General features: G+C 40.5%; 1 protein-coding gene across 2 annotated transcripts in view; it reads left to right on the forward strand.

The window, feature by feature from the left end:
• Positions 1-22,818, forward strand: part of FBN1 (fibrillin 1) — a 275,481-nt gene that overhangs the window by 26,564 nt on the left and 226,099 nt on the right. For both annotated transcript variants that reach the window (XM_032624190.1, XM_032624189.1), the window contains exons 3-4: positions 9,955-10,037; positions 12,064-12,162. In XM_032624190.1, the coding sequence (XP_032480081.1) occupies positions 9,955-10,037; positions 12,064-12,162 (182 nt within the window). The remainder of the gene's footprint in view (positions 1-9,954; positions 10,038-12,063; positions 12,163-22,818) is intronic.

A 22,818-nucleotide genomic window follows, 5' to 3' on the forward strand; every position in this document is an offset into this window, starting at 1 on the left:
TAAGACTTCCTGAGTTCAAACTCCATTCTCTACTTCCAAGCTATGGGACCTTGGCTAGTTTGTTAAACCTTACTGTTAAAACGGTAATAGTAAGGTTTAGCTCAACGAGTTTCTATGAAGATGAAATAACGTATCTTTAGCACTTACTATATCTTTTCCCTTTGAATTTTACCTTTAATTTGCAGAATGCCACTGCCGCTTGCATGGAGCTTTATCTCTGACTTTTTTGGTGGTGGGTTGGTAGGTATGGTGGATGAAGTGAAAAGGAAGAAGAAGAGGTATGATTGCTACACTTTGATTTACACAAAAAAGTAACTCCATTAATGATTTGTCTTCTTTGTTAATGATTTTCATGCTGAAACCTTAGAGTAAAATCTTTTAGAATGGAAATCATCCAACTCGTCTACTTTAGACTTCACATATCTTAGAACTTTCCAACTTAAATAAGACATTCATTTATTTCTAGAATTAAAGGTGTTTCTTTCTGTGTGTAAGTAGAACAAATGCTACCCAGCTTGTTTGAACATGTTCTGCTAGTTTGCAGTTCTCAAAACCAAAGTCAGCAGAGGAGAAATCTTACATCTTTCTAATACTTTGCATTAAGCCACAAGACGTAGTAGTATTTAGTGTTGTTGAAGAATGAATGGAAACGAGGTTAAAGCAATTGTCATTTGACGATGTTGGTTGAAATTAAATAATATATTAGGCTTTCCCTGGTGGCGCAGTGGTCAAGCATCCACCTGCCAACGCAGGGGACACAGGTTCGAGCCCTCGTCTGGGAAGATCCCACATGCCTCAGAGCAACTAAGCCCTTGCGCCACAACTACTGAGCCTGCACTCTAGAGCCCGTGAGCCACAACTACGGAAGCCTGTGCGCCAGAAGCCCGTGCTCCGCAACAGGAGAAGCCACCTCAAAGAGAACTCCATGCACCGCAGTGAAGAGTAGCCCCCGCTCACCGCAACTGGAGAAAACCCTCACACAGCAACAAAGACCCAACGCAGCCGAAAATAAAATTAATTAATTAAAAAAATATATATATTACTTATTAAAAAGGGAAAAGTTATTAAACTCAAAAAAGTCAGAGCATGCAAACAAAATAAATCATAATTCAGCATTATATAGAATTTTAAGAAATTCAGTGAAATGAAAATGTGATAACTAATGAAAGGGAGCTGTGAATGCCTCATTCTAATGAAGCAGAAAGCACCTGTTTATGAGATAAGAAGTTCATACTTTTAAAGTAAAATTGTTGCTTTAAATAAAAGATGATGATTCATTCAGTGAATGAATCCAGAATCTACTGTGTATCAGGATACAGAGATGTAAAAATAAAATGCCTGCTCCCAAAGCACTAAAAATCTACAGGAAAGTTAACTAAAAATTACAGTGTACTATGAAAAGTGATGATAGAGGGTGTTTTAGAAACTCAGAAGAGGAGCTCCCAAAGGTGAAGGTAAGATTGGAAAATCTTCCTAGAAAAGAAGGTGCGAGGATTAGGAAACAAGATGGCGGAGTAGAAGGACGTGCTCTCTCTCTTGTGAGAACACCAGAATCACAACTAGCTGCTGGACAATCATCGACAGGAAGACACTGGACCTCACCTAGAAAGACACCCCACATCCAAAGACAAAGGAGAAGCCGCAATGAGACGGTAGGAGGGCTGCAATCACAGTAAAAGCAAATCACATAACTGCTGGGTGGGTGACTCACAGACTGGAGAACACTTATACCACAGAAGTCCACCCACTGGAGTGAAGGTTCTGAGCCCCACATCAGGTCTGGCAGGTCTGGCAATGGGAGGAGGAATTCCTAGAGGATCAGACTTTGAAGGCTATTGGGATTTGATTGCAGGACTTCGACAGGACTGGGGGAAACAGAGACTCCAATCTTGGAGGGCACACACAAGGTAGTGTGCGCTTCAGGACCCGGGGGAGGGAGCAGTGACCCCAGGGGAGACTGAACCAGACCTACATACTAGTGTTGGAGGATCTCCTGCAGAGGCGGGCGGTGGCTGTGGCTCACCCTGGGGACAAGGACACTGGCAGCAGAAGTTCAGGGAAGTATTCCTTGGTGTGAGCCCTCCCAGAGTCCACCATTAGCCCCACCAAAGAGCCCAGGTAGGCTCCAGTGTTGGGTTGCGTCAGGCCAAACAACCAACACGGGGCGGGGGGGAACCCAGGGGGAACCCAGCCCCACCCATCAGCAGTCAAGCAGATTAAAGTTTTACTGAGCTCTGCTCACCAGAGCAACAGTCAGCTGTACCCACCACCAGTCCCTCCCATCAGGAAACTTGCACAAGCCTCTTAGATGGCCTCATCCACCAGAGGGCAGACAACAGAAGCAAGAAAAACTACAGTCCTGCAGCCTGTGGAACAAAAACCACATTCACAGAAAGATAGACAAAAGGCAGAGGGCTATGTACCAGATGAAGGAACAAGATAAAACCCCAGAAAAACAACTAAATGAAGTGGAGATAGGCAACCTTCCAGAAAAAGAATTCAGAATAATTATAGTGAAGATGATCCAGGACCTTGGAAAAAGAATGGAGGCAAAGATTGAGAAGACGCAAGAAATGTTTAACAGAGACCTAGAAGAATTAAAGAACAAACAAACAGAGATGAACAATACAATAACTGAAGTGAAAACTACACTAGAAGGAATCAATAGCAGAATAACTGAGGCAGAAAAATGGATAAGTGACCTGGAAGACAGAATGGTGGAATTCACTGCTGCGGAACAGACTAAAGAAAAAGGAATGAAAAGAAATGAAGACAGCCCAAGAGACCTCTGGGACAACATTAAACGCAACAACATGTGCATTATAGGGGTCCCAGAAGGAGAAGAGAGAGAGAAAGGACCCAAGAAAATATTTGAAGAGATTATAGTCAAAAAATTCCCTAACATGGGAAAGGAAATAGCTACCAAAGTCCAGGAAGTGCAGAGAGTCCCATACAGGATAAACCCAAGGAGAAACACGCCGAGACACATAGTAATCAAACTGGCAAAAATTAAAGACAAAGAAAAATTATTGAAAGAAGTCAGGGAAAAATGACAAATAACATACAAGGGAACTCCCATAAGGTTAACAGCTGATTTCTCAGCAGAAACTCTACAAGCCAGAAGGGAGTGGCATGATATACTTAAAATGATGAAAGGGAAGAACCTACAACCAAGATTACTCTACCTGGCAAGGATCTCATTCATATTCGATGGAGAAATCAAAAGCTTTACAGACAAGCAAAAGCTAAGAGAATTCAGAACAACCAAATCAGCTCTACAACAAATGCTAAAGGAACTTCTCTAAGTGGGAAACACAAGAGAAGAAAAGGACCTACAAAAATAAACCCAAAACAATTAAGAAAATGGTCATTGGAACATACATATCGATAATTACCTTAAACGTGAATGGATTAAATGCTCCAACCAAAAGACACAGGCTTGCAGAGTGGATACAAACACAAGACCCATCTATATGCTGTCTACAAGAGACTCACATCAGACCTAGGGACACATATACACTGAAAGTGAGGGGATGGAAAAAGATACTCCATGAAAATGGAAATCAAAACAAAGCTAGAGTAGTAATACTGATATCAGATAAAATAGACTTTAAAATAAAGAATGTTACAAGAGACAAGGAAGGACACTACATAATGATCAAGGGATCAATCCAAGAAGAAGATATAACAATTATAAATATATATGTACCCAACATAGGAGCACCTCAATACATAAGGCAACTGCTAACAGCTATAAAAGAGGAAATCGACATTAACACAATAATAGTGGAGGACTTTAACACCTCACTTACACCAATGGACAGATCATCCAAAATGAAAATACATAAGGAAACAGAAGCTTTAAATGACTCAATAGACTAGATAGATTTAATTGATATTTATAGGACATTCCATCCAAAAACAGCAGATTACACTTCTCAAGTGTGCATGGAACATTCTCCAGGGTAGATCATATCTTGGGTCAGAAGTCAAGCCACAGTATATTTAAGAAAATTGGAATCATATCAAGCATGTTTTCTGACCACAATGCTATGAAATTAGAAATGAATTACAGGGGGAAAAAATCGTAAAAAACACAAACACATTGAGGCTAAACAATATGTTACTAAATAACCAAGAGATCACTGAAGAAATCAAAGAGGAAATCAAAAGATACCTAGAGACAAATGACAATGAAAACATGATGGTCCAAAACCTATGGGATGCAGCAAAAGCAGTTTTAAGAGGGAAGTTTATAGCTATACAAGCCTACCACAAGAAACAAGAAAAATCTCAAGTAAACAATCTAAGCTTACATCTAAAGGAATCAGAGAAAGAAGAACAAACAAAACCCAAGTTAGCAGAAGGAAAGAAATCATAAAGATCAGATCAGAAATAAATGAAATAGAAACAAAGAAAACAATAGCAAAGATCAATAAAACAAAAAGCTGGTTCTTTGAGAATATAAACAAAACTGATAAACCATTAGCCAGACTCATCAACAGAAAGAGGGAGAGGACTCAAATCAATAAAATTAGAAATGAAAAAGGAGAAGTTACAACAGACGCTGCAGAAATATCAAGCATCCTAAGAGACTACTGCAAGCAACTCTATGCCAATAAAATGGACATCCTGGAAGAAACTGACAGATTCTTAGAAAGGTATAAGCTTCCAAGAGTGAACCAGGAAGAAATAGAAAATATGAACAGACCAATCACAAGTAATGAAATTGAAACTGTGATTAAAAATCTTCCAACAAACAAAAGTCCAGAACCAGATGGCTTCACAGGTGAATTCTATCAAACATTTGGAGAAGAGCTAACACCCATCCTTCTCAAACTCTTGCAAAAAATTGCAGAGGAAGGAACACTCCCAAACTCATTCTATGAGGCCACCATCACCCTGATACCAAAACCAGACAAAGATACTACAAAAAAAGAAACTTACAGACAAATATCACTGATGAATATAGATGCAAAAATCCTCAACAAAATACTAGCAAATAGAATCCAACAACACATTAAAAGGATCATACACCATGATCAAGTGGGATTTATCCCAGGGATGCAAGGATTCTTCAATATACGTTAATCAATCAATGTGATAAACCATATTAACAGATTGAAGAATAAAAACCATATGATCATCCCAACAGATGCAGAAAAAGCTTTTTACAAAATTCAACACTCATTTATGATAAAAACTCTCCAGAAAGCATAGAGGGAACCTACCTCAACATAATAAAGGCCATATATGACAAACCCACAGCAAACATCATTCTCAATGGTGAAAAACTGAAAGCATTTCCTCTAAGATCAGGAACGAGACAAGGATGTCCACTCTCACCACTATTATTCAACATAGTTTTGGAAGTCCTAGCTACAGCAATCAGAGAAGAAAAAGAAATAAAGGGAATGCAAATTGGAAAAGAAGTAAAACTGTCACTGTTTGCAGGTGACATGATACTATACATAGAGAATCCTAAAGATGACACCAAAAAACTACTAGAGCTAATCTATGAATTTGGTAAAGTTGCAGGATACAAAATTAATGCACAGAAATCTCTTGCCTTCCTATACACTAATGATGAAAAATCTGAAAGAGAAATTAAGGAAACACTCCTACTTACCATTGCAACAAAAAGAATAAAATACCTAGGAATAAACCTACCTAGGGAGACAAAAGACCTCTATGCAGAAAACTATAAGCCACTGATGAAAGAAATTAAAGATGATACCAACAGATGGAGAGATATACCATGTTCTTCGATTGGAGGAATCAAGATTGTGAAAATGACTGTACTACCCAAAGCAACGTACAGATTCAACGCAATCCCTATCAAATTACCAATGGCATTTTTTACGGAACTAAAACAGAAAATCTTAAAATTTGTATGGAGACACAAAAGACCCTGAATAGCCAAAGTAGTCTTGAGGGAAAAAAACCGAGCTGGAGGGATCAGACTCCCTGACTTCAGACTATACTACAAAACTACAGTAATCAAGACAATATGGTACTGGCACAAAAACAGAAACATAGATCAATGGAACAAGATAGAAAGTCCAGAGATAAACCCACGGACCTATAGTCAACTAATCTATGACAAAGGAGGCAAGGATATACAATGGAGAAAAGACAGTCTCTTCAATAAGTGGTGCTGGGAACACTGGACAGCTACATGTAAAAGAATGAAATTAGAACACTCCCTAACACCATACACAAAAATAAACTCAAGATGGATTCGAGACCTAAATGTAAGACCAGACACTATAAAACTCTTAGAGGAAAACATAGGAAGAACGCTCTTTGACATAAATCACAACAAGATCCTTTTTGATCCACCTCCTAGAGTAATGGAAATAAAAACAAAAATAAACAAATGGGACCTAATGAAACTTCAGAGCTCTTGCACAGCAAAGGAAACCATAAACAAGATGAAAAGACAACACTCAGAATGGGAGAAAATATTTGCAAACAAATCAATGGACAAAGGATTAATCTCCAAAATATATAAACAGCTCATGGAGCTAAGTATTAGAAAAACAAACAACCCTGTCCAAAATTGGGCAGAAGACCTAAATAGACACTTCTCCAAAGAAGAGATACAGATGGCCAAGAAGCACATGAAAAGCTGCTCAACATCACTAATTATTAGAGAAATGCAAGTCAAAACTACAATGAGGTATCGCCTCACACCAGTCCGAATGGGCATCATCAGAAAATCTATAAAACAACAAATGTTGGAGAGGGTGTGGAGAAAAGGGAACCATCTTGCACTGTTGGTGGGAATGTAAATTGATACAGCCACTATGGAGAACAGTATGGAGGTTCCATTAAAAACTAAAAATAGAATTAGCATATTACCCAGCAATCCAACTACTTCGCATATACCCAGAGAAAACCATTATTCAAAAAGACACATCCACCCGAATGTTCATTGCAGTACTATTTACAATAGCTAGGACATGGAAGCAACCTAAATGCTATCGACAGACGAATGGATAAAGAAGATGTGGTACATATATACAATGGAATATTACTCAGCCATAAAAAAGAATGAAATCTGGTAATTTGTAGAGACGTGGATGGATCTAGAGACTTTCATACAGAGTGAAGTTAAGTCAGAAAGAGAAAAACGAATATCATATATTAACACATACATGTGGAATCTAGAAAAATGGTACAGATGAACCGGTTTGCAGGGCAGAAATTGAGACACAGATGTAGGGAACAAACGTATGGACACCAAGGGGGGAAAACCGTGGTGGGGTGGGGATGGTGGTGTGCTGCATTGGGAGATTGGGATTGACATGTATACACTGATGTGTATAAAATTGATGACTAATAAGGATCTCCCATATAAAAAAAACCGGTAAAATAAAATTAAAGAAAAATAAATAAATAAAGGATGATGATCAAAGTATAACAGCACATATTTAAGAAATTAACAGGTATAGATGGGCATTAATTGAGAAAGCAAAAGAACTCTCTACTTCCCCAGATCCTCATCTCTTAAGGCAACCAGTTTTAATCATCTCTGTTTTTAGTTCTTCTCACATTTATCCCCATGACACCATGTTCTGTGTTTGTACTTCTATGTCTAGATTTAAATATTACCTATTGGCTTCTTGCCATGAAAGATGGGGACATAGCTCACTTAGATCTATACCTTTTACTCTGTCTTCTCCTTCTAATTTTTAAAATAATTGTAGAATGACTTTTAGCCATTCTATAATCATTTTGTACTTATAAACATTATATATCTAAACCTCTATTTCTTGGATCAATTGCTTTATTTCTCTCCACACCTTTCTTTCCAACTCATTTCTTGATTTATGATACATAAAGGTTTAAAATATTTACATTTTGTTTTGTAACCATTGTAAATTGTAACATCTTTCATGTTTTGTCTGTAGGTTGATTCTAAAGGTTGAGGAAACAATAAAGAATGTCTATATTATTGTGATTTTTCATGTACCTTGGAAAATCTTTTGAATATCTTGCTTTGCAGGACTGTTAGGACTGATCCTGGACTCTTTTTCTTAGCTTTTTTACCCTGCTATATGTGTTGTTACTCCATAAATACACTCCTTTTCAGACAATATATCCTGATTTTTGTCTGAAAAACATAGTTACTCCAACAGCAGACACCCTACAAAGGCTTAGGGATCCTCTGAAGTTATTCCAGGGTTTGATTTGGGGTTGGACTGAATCCAGTGGAGTTGTTGTAATGGGCTGTTGGTGGGGAAGGTTTGAGGTGGTTGACTTTGGCCTGGATTGTCATTTTAGATTGAGGGAACTTTTATGAAGCTTGGGTGTCCTCCTGCCCCAGCCTTCTACCCTATCTTTTCCTCTCACTCCCCTTTCTAAGATTCTGAGTTGCCCTAGGAAGTTCTGGGCACTCTGAACTGAAGCTTGGGGCACTGCTTTGTCACAGGAGGGAAAAAGAATTGAGAGGCTTAGAATTCCTAATAAAGTGTTTCTCTCTTCCTTAATCTCTTATGGTTCTTATGCTGCTGTGTGTTTTCATTGTCCTTTTCATATGTAAGCTTTTCATGTTCATTATTTCATCTGATACACACACACACACACACACACACACACACTGTGGACAAGGCAGACATTTCATTATCCCAGTTGTTGAGAAATAAAATAAGGCTCAGAGAGGTCCTAACGTCATGCACATATTAAGCCTCTATCCAATCATTTTCTGTCTAGCCTTGGAGAAGCCTTGGGCTGTTGGGTATGGATTTGGGGCCCTCTCCGTGGCTTCTCCATCCTTCTTCCTATTTCTTTTTCTGACCTCAGCATCAGTTGGTCTGAAGTGTACATTTTTCCCTGCAGAGTATTCCAGGTTCTCTGGGGCTGTAAAGAGAGTACAGGACAGGGCAAAGACTTTACCTCACTTCCCAATCCTGCATTTGGTTAAAGTAGTGAGTTCAGAGGAAATGCAGGAGGGTTCTGTGCATATACAGGTATGCATTTTAGCTCTGCAGTTGTTCTTAAAGGCTTATATTTATGGGACTACAGTATTTATACCAGCAAGCCTTGGAATAGCTCCTAGTTTGTGAAATTGATTGCAAAACCTTTGACCTGCCTTATCAGCCCCTGAACTCGAGGAACTGGCATCAAGGTTTAGGCCCTCAGATGTGGCAAAATGAAATGAATGAATGGTTTCTTTTGGGTCTCTGTGTGTTACACCCTCTGCCTTTAGTTTCCAGTGTAAAATGTGTTAGATCTTTACCCAGTTGCTCCCTTAAATTGTTAAATAGGATCATTTGGATCCTGAATGTATCATGAATGGAGGCTTTGCTCCAAGACATGTGATGAACTGTAAACAAGGAAGCCAGAGTGACATTGGCTTTCTTTTCCTGTAACTGCTGGTATCAACTATGTTTCCAAATTTTGGCTAAAGAAATATTTACATGTTTTGGCTTTTTTTTTTTTTTTTCTGACTAATGTCAGAGTGTGCATTCCTGTAATTCTGGTGAAAGGAAGAATGTGGTCACATTTTACAGGGTAGCTGGGCCGTAGGAAAAAATATACACAACTTCAATGAATAGAAATATAAAACCTTACATTCAGTAGATTTTATGATGACTTTTCTTAACTAGAGTGGTACATTTATTGTTTGAACTAGTCTCATATGGCTCCATAACTTTTTATATCTGTGCATTGTGATAGAAAGCGCTGCATTTTTTTCCTGTGGTTTTTATTTTCCTGATGTGCTGTATGCATAGGTGATATTAAGCATATCCGTATTGGTATCATTGTGTTAAAATGTCCCAAACTACTAAGCCAGCATTGAGTCCCATGAGTTTACTTTTCTTGTCTGCAAAGGTTCATACTGTTCTAATAACTCAGGAATTTTTTCCTTTTATTTGGTCATATATTCTTTTTTTTAAAAAAAAGTATGGAATTCTCGTGATTGAATTTTTTTTGTTTTTGTTTCAGACCTAATGTCTGTGGATCACGTTATAATGCTTACTGTTGCCCTGGATGGAAGACCTTACCTGGTGGAAATCAGTGTATTGTCCGTAAGTAAATAGTCTGTCATTTTTCATGTTCTTGTTTTGTTGTTTTGGTTGCATGGTGATTCTTTGTATTCAGTCTTTTGTAACTGCATACCATTAATATGTCTATAGCAGAGCCTTCCAGCTCTAAGATTTTCCTACTTTCTCTGAATCCAGCTTGGGAAATATATTAACTTGGTCAAACCACTGTTATACTTTAACTCAATGACTTCCTTTAGAATGTTTCTGAGATAGAGGGAATAGAGCCACAGGGATACTTTGATCAAGGTTTCATGTCATGGCATACCTTGTGCCTGGCTGCATAGACTATGTAATCACTTTGATGGGGTTTTGAAAAACAGTTTATCATTGCTGCTTTCCTTACTGTAATTTCTAACTGTGTTGGCCACCCACAAGCCCACCCAAACCTTGTATGTTGAATTTCGGTGATCAAGGCTAAAAGCAGACCTAACTCTTAGACAAAGGGGAGAGAAAGCAGATAGAGCATCATATGAGGATGAGTGAAAAGACTAGGGGAAGAACTCAGATGGTACCAGAGATTCCTCTACCGACTCTGCTTCTGTGGCAAAGCCCCAGATTCTCATCATACCCCACAAATGTTGAGCGACAAATTACATGCAAGACAAGGTGCTATTTAATGGCGATACTAAGTCAAGTTAGTTATGGCATCTGTCCTCCATGAACTTTTACAGTTATCATACCTGTGAAATAATTTTTGTTTTTAGAAAACTCCATTTGTATAATGGGAAATTTAGAACTGAAAGGACACTTAAGGAATTACTTCACCCCCCCTTCTTTTTTGGCCAAGAGTGGTCTGTGGAGAAGAAGAGATTATTTCAAACAGCATTCTCTTGGTGACCTGAAAAAGTTAATCCCTTTCTCAATTCTTGATTTTAACTAAAAGCAGTTTTTTCATTTGGCACATTGTGGTTTACTTCAAGATCAAAACTGACTCACTAAGAGAGGGATATAATGGTATTTGGAGTTTTCTAAATGAACTTGACAACAAAACCCTTTCCCTAGTGTTCTATAGAATCTCTGAGAAATGCTGACTTCAGGTATTAAATAAATGTTTGTAGGATCCTTTGACAGCTTATTTCTTAATAGTTTTCAACCTCCATCCTAGGCTCTTCTGATGTTTCAATGCACTGTCTATCAAGGGTATTATTTTTGGCCTTGTACATTTCATTTGCCCTTGCAAGTTTGTTCAGGAGTTTGAAGGAAAGGATCAAGCCTTATGATTATAAAAAGTAGTGACCAAATCTTGGTCTTCTGTTAAATATAAATCATTTACCATTTGAACTTATTCTTTAGTCCAATAGCAGAGCATTTGGTACAAGTATGATATTAGTCTCTGGGTGGCATGAAAATGATAATAATTCTCTAAAAGATGAACGGCTTCCTGACTGTAGGATCAGTACTACCGAAGTGGATTCACACGTCTTCTCTCAGACTTTGGATGTAATTCACAACAGGACTAAATGTAGGATACAAGTTGCTCCATAGATCATATGTTCTCGACTGGCAGGGTCTTATCTAGGGAAGTGGTCTTAGCAGGGCACAGTATTTTTATAAAACTTAGTAAACTTTAAGCATTTATAATAAAATAGGCTCCCAAGAATACTGCTACAATTTTTATATTATTACATCTTAAAGTTAGCATAAAAACAATGTGTGTGTGTGTGTGTGTGTACACACACACACACACACACAGGATTTTTGTTTATTTTATTTTCCCTTTATAGGATATCTTGGGTTTTTGACAGATTGAGAGCTGTGGAATAAGCAAAGAGAGCATGGAGAACCACTGATACGGATAAGGGAGTTGCCGAATCTTATAGCCAGAGTTTATTTAGTCCAACAGATTTGTTTTATAAATGAATAAATCTGAAGCCTAAGGTCACATAGGTCATGATGGCAAAGTTAACAAGGAACCTGATAGGCCAGGTTTCCTCACTGGAGGATTGGGGCCCTGTAAATCACCGTGCTCTGAAGCCATGTGCTAACAGACCTCTGGTTTTGTTCACAGCCATTTGCCGGCATTCCTGTGGGGATGGATTTTGTTCTAGGCCAAATATGTGCACTTGCCCATCTGGTCAGATAGCTCCTTCCTGTGGTTCCAGATCCAGTGAGTATAACATGTCATTATATATAATATTATTTTATGTGGTTATGCCCTATTTTCTCCTAAATTTGCTTTTGGCTTTTCTCTTGCCTGCAATACATTTTTTTTCACTAGAACATCTGCCTTCTCTGTTCTGCCCAAAATACTTGGAATGGCTTTCCTCAATCTGGGCTCTCATTTCCCTTCACTTTTTATAGGGAAATTACCTATGGGAAATAGTTACTATGAATAATATAAAGATTATGGCTTCCTTCTGTGTAGGTAGCACCTTATTCATTTTTGTATCTCCAGTGTAAACACCATAAAAGATGCTCAATGAAATGATTGTTTAATGAACATTTTTTGGCTCAAGAAAACTAAGCATTCTTCCTTGTGGTACTGAAATATGAATCTGATTAAACACTTTTTACAACTTGAGACCTCTGCTTTTGCAAGAAGAAAATGGAAGGAGTCATCATGGCAGTTTATTGGGGATGATTTATCATGAAGCACAAACATATTTTCCCTTTCAGAATTTTACCACTTTGTTCATTCTGTTTATTATTCAGAGACTTTGCTTGCTTGTTCTATTGGTTTTTGTTTTGAAATGCAGGGTGCTCAGCAGTGAGTTAGGGGAAATGTAGGGCTTGGGAAGGAGGTGAGTCATTGGTTGTTAAAAAAGTTGAAGTTCATGTCTCTATAAATAACCCCTCAACACCTTGACCATCACCAAGGCAAAAACTTAGGTTCCTTTTCCATTTCCCATTTCTGATGGGAAAATACACTCCTCTTACAGTGTGTTCTGGTTTTGACAAGGTTTTAAGGAGAGTATTGTGGAATAAGCGCATTCTCTTTCATCGATTGCAAGTAGAGACTTCCGCAGGGTCAAGATACATTACCTGTTAAGAGTCCTCACATTTAACCGTGGCTCTCATGAACCAATTAACAGGACGGGGCAAGTAGTGCAGGGCAGCAGACCCTCTTGGTGCCCACTCACATCCCTTGGCATTCATAGGTGACACAAGTGACTCTGCCTGGGAGCTCTGTAACATTTTTCTGGCCACAGAGCATGTAGGACAAGCTGGAAGGCTGAGGGGATTAATTAGAAGCACCTTTTAACCAATGACAAATGGAGAGTGTTGGATAAGTGCCCATGCTTCCTTGCCTCTCCTTTTGCATAACTGCAAGGTGTGTTATGCACTGTCTTCTGAAGTTCCCTAGTGGGATTGAGCCCTAGTTGCTCACAGTAGGAATAGGCTTGATAATGTACTTCATAGGCTTTCTTTCACTTTCCCAGTCTCTTACCAGTGTTTCCTGAAATTACTTCTAAAATAAACTACTCACATTTGAATTATTGTCTCAGAATTTGCTTCTGGTGGAAACCAAACAGAGATAGTCTAGCACTAAATACAGACAGTTGTAGGTTGGGATAGAAACTCCCCCTTGGGCTGGGACTCATTTACTTATTGCAATGGGTGTAGCATGTTCTTACTTGATCTCAGCTTGGTTTTCAATGTGTGTCCTCCAAGCAAGGGTAGGTTAGTTCTACGTATCAGGAGCACTTGAGCTGGAGGAATATCAAGAGGTAGAGAGCTCAGCTGGCAGTACTTTGGGGAACATGTCGGATGTCTCCATCTCCATCAGGATGACCTCCAGGCTGCCTCTGAGGAGTGAGAGCCTCAGGGTGGGGAAGGAGTCTACATATCAAGTTGGGAATAGAACCATCTCTCAGATTGGTTCTTGAACCAACCAACAACACTGCACTCCACTGGGGGAAGAAAATATTGCCAGATGGCAAAACCGGGTATCCAGCTGGAAAGGTCTTCGATGATAGTGTGAGCTGCTAATGATTTAATCAAGTAAAAATCATGAGATGTGGAGAAAGGATGTTAACAAGATCAGAGGGGAAAGCTGTGGTCCTAGTAGACTTTAAGCTAGCAGTGACATGGGAGGAATATAGGGGTATGGTCTTGTGGGCCAGGTTAGGGTAGAGGCTGAAGTTCAAGACCTGTGGGTGGTGCTCTCTGAGATGGTTTGGGTTCATCTACGGTACTTGGACATTGGACAAAGCCCCCAAGTAGCTGGTGGGTGAGAGTGGTGTGAGAGGGAAGATATGGTTTCATCAGGGTTTTTGAGGCATTTGGAGCCTTTAAAATCGTTGGCTTGGACTCTACCTGAACTAATAATGTCCAGACAGCTTGCACAACTAAAGATGGCAGAATGTTTTAAATGAAGGGTAGCTGGGGATGTTCAGAATTCATTTCTGATCTTTTTAAGTGATGTTCTAGGGAACAGCTCTGCCGTCCTATAGAACTTCCTGCCCGTGGTGTGGTAGACAAATTTGGATAGATCCCTTTGCTAACTGCCCTGCTAACAGAAGAATAATCCAACTCAGTGAAATGTTTGCATTCACTACCTGTGGTTCTGCTAAGAGGGAGTCAATATCATTTTATCAGTATTTCCTATAAGAAACTTTATACTTTTTTTTTTTTTTTTTAAACATCTTTATTGGGGTATAATTGCTTTACAATGGTGTGTTAGTTTCTGCTTTACAACAAAGTGAATCAGCTATACATATACATATGTTCCCATATGTCTTCCCTCTTGCGTCTCCCTCCCTCCCACTCTCCCCATCCCACCCTTCTAGGCTGTCACAAAGCACCGAGCTAATATCCCTGTGCCTTGCGGCTGCTTCCCCCCAGCTATCTACCTTACTACGTTTGTTAGTGTGTATATGTCCATGACTCTCTCTCGCCCTGTCAAAACTCACCCTTCCCCCTCCCCATATCCTTAAGTCCGTTCTCCAGTAGGTCTGTGTCTTTATTCCTATCTTACCCCTAGGTTCTTCATGACATTTTTTTCCCTTAAATTCCATATATATGTGTTAGCATACGGTATTTGTCTTTTTCTTTCTGACTTACTTCACTCTGTATGACAGATTCTAGGTCTATCCATCTCATTACAAATAGCTCAATTTCATTTCTTTTTAAGGCTGAGTAATATTCCATTGTGTATATGTGCCACATCTTCTTTATCCATTCATCCGATGATGGGCGCTTAGGTTGTTTCCATGTCCTGGCTATTGTAAATAGAGCTGCAATGAACATTTTGGTACATGACTCTCTTTGAATTTTGGTTTTCTCAGGGTATATGCCAAGTAGTGGGATTGCTGGGTCATATGGTAATTCTATTTGTAGTTTTTTAAGGAACCTCCATACTGTTCTCCACAGTGGCTGAACCAATTCACATTCCCACCAGCAGTGCAAGAGTGTCCCCTTTTCTCCACACCCTCTCCAGCATTTATTGTTTCTTGATTTTTTGATGATGGCCATTCTGACTGGTGTGAGATGATATCTCATTGTAGTTTTGATTTGCATTTCTCTAATGATTAATGATGTTGAGCATTCTTTCATGTGTTTGTTGGCATTCTGTATATCTTCTTTGGAGAAATGTCTATTTAGGTCTTCTGCCCATTTTTGGATGGGGTTGTTTGTATTTTTGTTATTGAGCTGCATGAGCTGCTTGTAAATTTTGGAGATTAATCCTTTGTCAGTTGCTTCATTTGCAAATGTTTTCTCCCATTCTGAGGGTTGTCTTTTGGTCTTGGTTATGGTTTCCTTTGCTGTGCAAAAGCTTTGAAGTTTCATTAGGTCCCATTTGTTTATTTTTGGTTTTATTTCCATTACTCTAGGAGGTGGGTCAGAAAGGATCTTGCTGTGATTTATGTCATAGAGTGTTCTTCCTATGTTTTCTTCTAAGAGTTTGATAGTTTCTGGCCTTACATTTAGGTCTTTAATCCATTTTGAGCTTATTTTTGTGTATGGTGTTAGGGAGTGATCTAATCTCATACTTTTACATGTACCTGTCCAGTTTTCCCAGCACCATTTATTGAAGAGGCTGTCCTTTCTCCACTGTACATTCCTGCCTCCTTTATCAAAGATAAGGTGTCCATATGTGCGTGGGTTTATCTCTGGGCTTTCTATCCTGTTCCACTGATCTATCTTTCTGTTTTTGTGCCAGTACCATACTGTCTTGATTACTGTTGCTTTGTAATATAGTCTGAAGTCAGGGAGCCTTATTCCTCCAGCTCCTTTTTTCGTTCTAAAGATTGCTTTGGCTATTCGGGGTCTTTTGTGTTTCCATACAAATTGCGAAATTTTTTGTTCTAGTTCTGTGAAAAATGCCAGTGGTAGTTTGATAGGGATTGCATTGAATCTGTAGATTGCTTTGGGTAGTAGAGTCATTTTCACAATGTTGATTCTTCCCATCCAAGAACATGGTATATCTCTCCATCTATTTGTATCATCTTTAATTTCTTTCATCAGTGTCTTATAATTTTCTGCATACAGGTCTTTCGTATCCTTAGGTAGGTTTATTCCTAGATATTTTATTCTTTTTGTTGCAGTGGTAAATGGGAGTGTTTTCTTGATTTCACTTTCAGATTTTTCATCATTAGTATATAGGAATGCCAGAGATTTCTGTGCATTAATTTTGTATCCTGCTACTTTACCAAATTCATTGATTAGCTCTAGTAGTTTTCTGGTAGCATCTTTAGGATTCTCTATGTATAGTATCATGTCATCTGCAAACAGTGACAGCTTTACTTCTTCTTTTCCGATTTGGATTCCTTTTATTTCCTTTTCTTCTCTGATTGCTGTGGCTAAAACTTCCAAAACTATGTTGAATAAGAGTGGTGAGAGTGGGCAACCTTGTCTTGTTCCTGATTTTAGTGGAAATGCTTTCAGTTTTTCACCATTGAGGATGATGTTTGCTGTGGGCTTGTCATATATGGCTTTTATTATGTTTAGGAAAGTTCCCTCTATGCCTACTTTCTGGAGGGTTTTTATCATAAATGGGTGTTGAATTTTGTCGAAAGCTTTCTCTGCATCTATTGAGATGATCATATGGTTTTTCTCCTTCAATTTGTTAATATAGTTTATCACATTGATAGATTTGCGTATATTGAAGAATCCTTGCATTCCTGGAATAAACCCCACTTGATCATGATGTATGATCCTTTTCATGTGCTGTTGGATTCTGTTTGCTAGTATTTTGTTGAGGATTTTTGCATCTATGTTCATCAGTGATATTGGCCTGTAGTTTTCTTTCTTTGTGACATCCTTGTCTGGTTTTGGTATCAAGGTGATGGTGGCTTCGTAGAAGGAATTTGGGAGTGTTCCTCCCTCTGCTATATTTTGGAAGAGTTTGAGAAGGATAGGTGTTAGCTCTTCTCTAAACGTTTGATAGAATTCACCTGTGAAGCCATCTGGTCCTGGGCTTTTGTTTGTTGGAAGGTTTTTAATCACAGTTTCAATTTCAGTGCTTGTGATTGGTCTGTTCATATTTTCTATTTCTTCCTGATTCAGTCTTGGCAGGTTGTGCATTTCTAAGAATTTGTCCATTTCTTCCAGATTGTCCATTTTATTGGCATAGAGTTGCTTGTAGTAATCTCTCATGATTTTTTTTATTTCTGCAGTGTCAGTTGTTACTTCTCCTTTTTCATTTCTAATTCTATTGATTTGAGTCTTCTCCCTTTTTTTCTTGATGAGTCTGGCTAGTGGTTTATCTATTTTGTTTATCTTCTCAAAGAACCAGCTTTTAGTTTTATTGATCTTTGCTATTGTTTCCTTCATTTCTTTTTCATTTATTTCTGATCTGATTTTTATGATTTCTTTCCTTCTGCTAGCTTTGGGTTTTTTTTGTTCTTCTTTCTCTAATTTCTTGAGGTGCAAGGTTAGGTTGTTTATTCGAGATGTTTCCTGCTTCTTAAGGTGGGCTTGTATTGCTATAAACTTCCCCCTTAGAACTGCTTTTGCTGCATCCCATAGGTTTTGGGTCGTTGTGTCTCCATTGTCATTTGTTTCTAGGTATTTTTTTATTTCCTCTTTGATTTCTTCAGTGATCACTTCATTATTAAGTAGTGTATTGTTTAGCCTCCATGTGTTTGTATTTTTTACAGATCTTTTCCTGTAATTGATATCTAGTCTCATGGCGTTGTGGTCGGAAAAGATACTTGATACAATTTCAGTTTTCTTAAATTTACCAAGGCTTGATTTGTGACCCAAGATATGATCTATCCTGGAGAATGTTCCATGAGCACTTGAGAAAAATGTGTATTCTGTTGTTTTTGGATGGAGTGTCCTATAAATATCAATTAAGTCCATCTTGTTTAATGTATCATTTAAAGCTTGTGTTTCCTTATTTATTTTCATTTTGGATGATCTGTCCATGGGTGAAAGTGGGGTGTTAAAGTCCCCTACTATGAATGTGTTACTGTTGATCTCCCCTTTTATGGTTGTTAGTATTTGCCTTATGTATTGAGGTGCTCCTATGTTGGGTGCATAAATATTTACAATTGTTATATCTTCTTCTTGGATCGATCCCTTGATCATTATGTAGTGTCCTTCTTTGTCCCTTTTAATAGTCCTTATTTTAAAGTCTATTTTGTTTGATATGAGAATTGCTACTCCAGCTTTCTTTTGGTTTCCATTTGCATGGAATATCTTTTTCCATCCCCTTACTTTCAGTCTGTATGTGTCTCTAGTTCTGAAGTGGGTCTCTTGTAGACAGCATATATAAGGGTCTTGTTTTTGTATCCATTCAGCCAATCTGTGTCTTTTGGTGGGAGCATTTAGTCCATTTACATTTAAGGTAATTATTGATATGTATGTTCCTATTTCCATTTTATATATTGTTTTGGGTTCGCTACTATAGGTCATTTCCTTCTCTTGTGTTTCGTGTCTAGAGAAGTTCCTTTAGCATTTGTTGTAAAGCTGGTTTGGTGGTGCTGAACTCTCTCAGCTTTTGCTTGTCTGTAAAGGTTTTAATTTCTCCATCAAATGTGAATGAGATCCTTGCTGGGTAGAGTAGTCTTGGTTTCAGGCTATTCTCCTTCATCACTTTCAGTATGTCCTGCCACTCCCTTCTGGCTTGTAGGGTTTCTGCTGAGAGATCCGCTGTTAACCTTATGGGGATTCCCTTGTGTGTTATTTGTTGTTTTTCCCTTGCTGCTTTTAATATGCTTTCTTTGTATTTAATTTTTGACAGTTTGATTAATATGTGTCTTGGCGTGTTTCTCCTTGTATTTATCCTGTATGGGACCCTCTGTGCTTCCTGGACTTGATTAACTATTTCCTTTCCCATATTAGGGAAGTTTTCAACTATAATCTCTTCAAATATTTTCTCAGTCCCTTTCTTTCTTTCTTCTTCTTCTGGAACCCCTATAATTCGAATGTTGGTGCGTTTCATGTTGTCCCAGAGGTCTCTGAGACTGTCCTCAGTTCTTTTCATTCTTTTTTCTTTATTCTGCTCTGCAGTAGTTATTTCCACTACTTTATCTTCCAGGTCACTTATCCGTTCTTCTGCCTCAGTTATTCTGCTATTGATCCTATCTAGAGTGATTTTAATTTCATTTATTGCATTGTTCATCGTTGCTTGTTTCATCTTTAGTTCTTGTAGGTCCTTGCTAACTGTTTCTTGCATTTTGTCCATTCTACTTCCAAGATTTCGGATCATCCTTACTATCATTATTCTGAATTCTTTTTCAGGTAGATTGCCTATTTCCTCTTCATTTGTTAGGTCTGGTGGGTTTTTATCTTGCTCCTTCACCTGCTGTGTGTTTTTCTGTCTTCTCATTTTGCTTATCTTACTGTGTTTGGGGTCTCCTTTTTGCAGGCTGCAGGTTCATAGTTCCCGTTGTTTTTGATGTCTGTCTCCAGTGGCTAAGGTTGTTTCAGTGGGTTGTGTAGGCTTCCTGGTGGAGGGGACTAGTGCCTGTGTTGTGCTGGATGAGGCTGGATCTTGTCTCTCTAGTGGGCAGGTTCACGTCTGGTGGTGTGTTTTGGGGTGTCTGTGGCCTTATTATGATTTTAGGCAGCCTCTCTGCTAATGGGTGGGGTTGTGTTCCTGTTTTGCTAGTTGTTTGGCATAGGTTGTCCAGCACTGTGGCTTGCTGGTCGTTGAGTGAAGCTGGGTGCTGGTGTTAAGATGGAGGTCTCTGGGAGATTTCCGCTGTTTAATATTATGTGGAGCTGGGAGGTCTCTTGTTGACCAGTGACCTGAAGTTGGCTCTCCTACCTCAGAGGCAGAGCCCTGACTCCTGGCTGGAGCACCAAGAGCCTTTCATCCACACGGCTCAGAATAAAAGGGAGAAAAAGTAGAGAGAATTAGTAGAAGTATGAGGAAAGAAAGAAGGAAAGGAGGAAAGGAAGGAAGGAAGAAAGAAGCAAAGAAGGAAAGAAAGGAGGGAGGGAGGGAGGGAGGAAGGAAGGAAGGAGGGAAAGAAGGAAAAAAAGACAGAAAGAAAGATGATACAGTAAAAATAAAATAAAGTATAATATAGTTATTGAATTAAAAAATATTTAGAAAAAAAAAAAGGGACGGATAGAACCTTAGGACAAATGTTGGAAGCAAAGCTATACAGAGAAAATCTTACACAGAAGCATACACATACACCTTCACAAAAAGAGGTAAAGGGGGAAAAATCATAAATCCTGCTCCCTGAGACCACCTCGTCAATTTGGGGTGATTCGTTGTCTAAAGGAGGGAGGGAAGGAAGGAAAGAAAGAAAGAACGAAGGTAAAGTATAATAAAGTTATTACAATTAAACTTAATTATTAAGAAAAAGAATTTTTAAAAAAAAGTCATGGACGGATAGAGCCCTAGGACAAATGGTGGAAGCTAGAGTATACAGACTAGATGTCACACAGGAGCATACACGTACACCTTCACAAAAAGAGGAAAAGGGAAAAAAATCATAGATTTCGCTCCTAAATTCCACCTGTTCAATTTGGGATCATTCCTTGTCTATTCAGGTATTCCACAGATGCAGGGTATATCAAGTTGATTGTGGAGCTTTAATCCGCTGCTTCTGTGGCTGCTGGGAGAGATTTCCCTTTCTCTTCTTTGTTTTCACAGCTCACAGGAGCTCAGCTTTGGATTTGGCCCTGCCTCTGCGTGTAGGTCGCTGGAGGGCGTCTGTTTTTTCGCTCAGACAGGATGGGGTTAAAGGAGCCGCTGATTCGGGGCCTCCGGCTCACTCAGGCCGGGGGTTGGGGGATGGGGGAAGGAGGGGCACTGCGTGCGGGGCCGGCCTGCGGCGGCAGAGGCAGCGTGACGTTGCGGCAGAGGCCGGCGTGACGTTGCACCAGCCTGAGGCCCGCCGTGCGCTGTCCCGGGGAAGTTGTCCCTGGATCCCGGGAACCTGGCAGTGGCGGGCTGCACAGGCTCCGCGGAAGAGGGGTGTGGAGAGTGACCTGTGCTCGCACACAGGCCCCTTGGTGGCGGCAGCAGCAGCCTTAGCGTCTCCCGCCCGTCTCTGGGGTTTGCGCTTTCAGCCGCGGCTCGCGCCCGTCTCGGGGGCTCGCGCCCTCAGCCGCGGCTCGCGCCCGTCTCTGGGGTTTGCGCTTTCAGCCGCGGCTCGCGCCCGTCTCGGCGGCTCGCGCCCTCAGCCGCGGCTCGCGCCCGTCTCTGGGGTCCGCGGTTTTAGCCGCGGCTCGCGCCCGTCTCTGGGGTCCGCGGTTTTAGCCGCGGCTCGCGCCCGTCTCTGGGGTTTGCGCTTTCAGCCGCGGCTCGCGCCCGTCTCGGGGGCTCGCGCCCTCAGCCGCGGCTCGCGCCCGTCTCTGGGGTTTGCGCTTTCAGCCGCGGCTCGCGCCCGTCTCGGCGGCTCGCGCCCTCAGCCGCGGCTCGCGCCCGTCTCTGGGGTTCGCGCTTTTAGCCGCGGCTCGCGCCCGTCTCTGGAGTTCCTTTAAGCAGCGCTCTTAAACCCCTCTCCTCGCGCACCAGGAAACAAAGAGGGAAGAAAAAGTCTCTTGCCTCTTCGGCCGGTGCAGGCTTTTCCCCGAACTCCCTCCCGGCTAGTCGTGGTGCACTAACCCCTTCAGGCTATGTTCAAGCCGCCAACCCCAGTCCTCTCCCTGAGCTCCGTCCAAAACCAAAACCCGAGCCTCAGCTCGCAGCCCCGCCCGCCCCGGTGGGTGAGCAGCAAGCCTCTCGGGTTGGTGAGTGCTGGTCGGCACCGATCGTCTGTGCAGGAATCTCCCCGCTTTGCCCTCCGCACCCGTCGCTGTGCACTACTCCGCGGTCCCGAAACTCCCCCCTCTGCCTCCCGCAGTCTCCGCCCGCGGAGGGGCTTCCTAGTGTGTGGAAACTTTTCCTCCTTCACAGCTCCCTCCCACTGGTGCAGGTGCCGTCCTTATTCTTTTGTCTCTGTTTTTTCTTTTGCCCTACCCAGTTACGTGGGGAGTTTCTTGCCTTTTGGGAGGTCTGAGGTCTTCTGCCAGCCTTCAGTAGGAGTTCTGTAGGAGTTGTTCCACGTGTGGATGTATTTCTGGTGTATCCGTGGGGAGGAAGGCGATCTCCGCGTCTTACTCTTCCGCCATCTTCAAGGTCCCCCCAACTTTATACTTTTTATGTGATGGAGTCAAGGAGGTCTGGGCAAGTTGTAGGACCTCTGAGGCCATAGCCTTCTCATTTGAAAATATAAAGAATGAAAGGAGGGTTTTTCTTTCAGGTTATTTTCAACTTGTGTCCTGTGACTTTTAAAATAGGAAATGATCTCTTAGTGGCCTGAATGAGAGATCGCATTTCCAGAAAGTCCAAATTGCCAGCCAGTGATTCCTTTGGACACCAGGAAGTTGTGGCTTCCCTTAACCTATCGGGAGCCTTGCTGCCAGTCATTGA

The sequence above is a fragment of the Phocoena sinus genome, chromosome 2 (assembly GCF_008692025.1).
Source record: "Phocoena sinus isolate mPhoSin1 chromosome 2, mPhoSin1.pri, whole genome shotgun sequence".
In the NCBI taxonomy this organism is placed as follows: Eukaryota; Metazoa; Chordata; class Mammalia; order Artiodactyla; family Phocoenidae; genus Phocoena; species Phocoena sinus.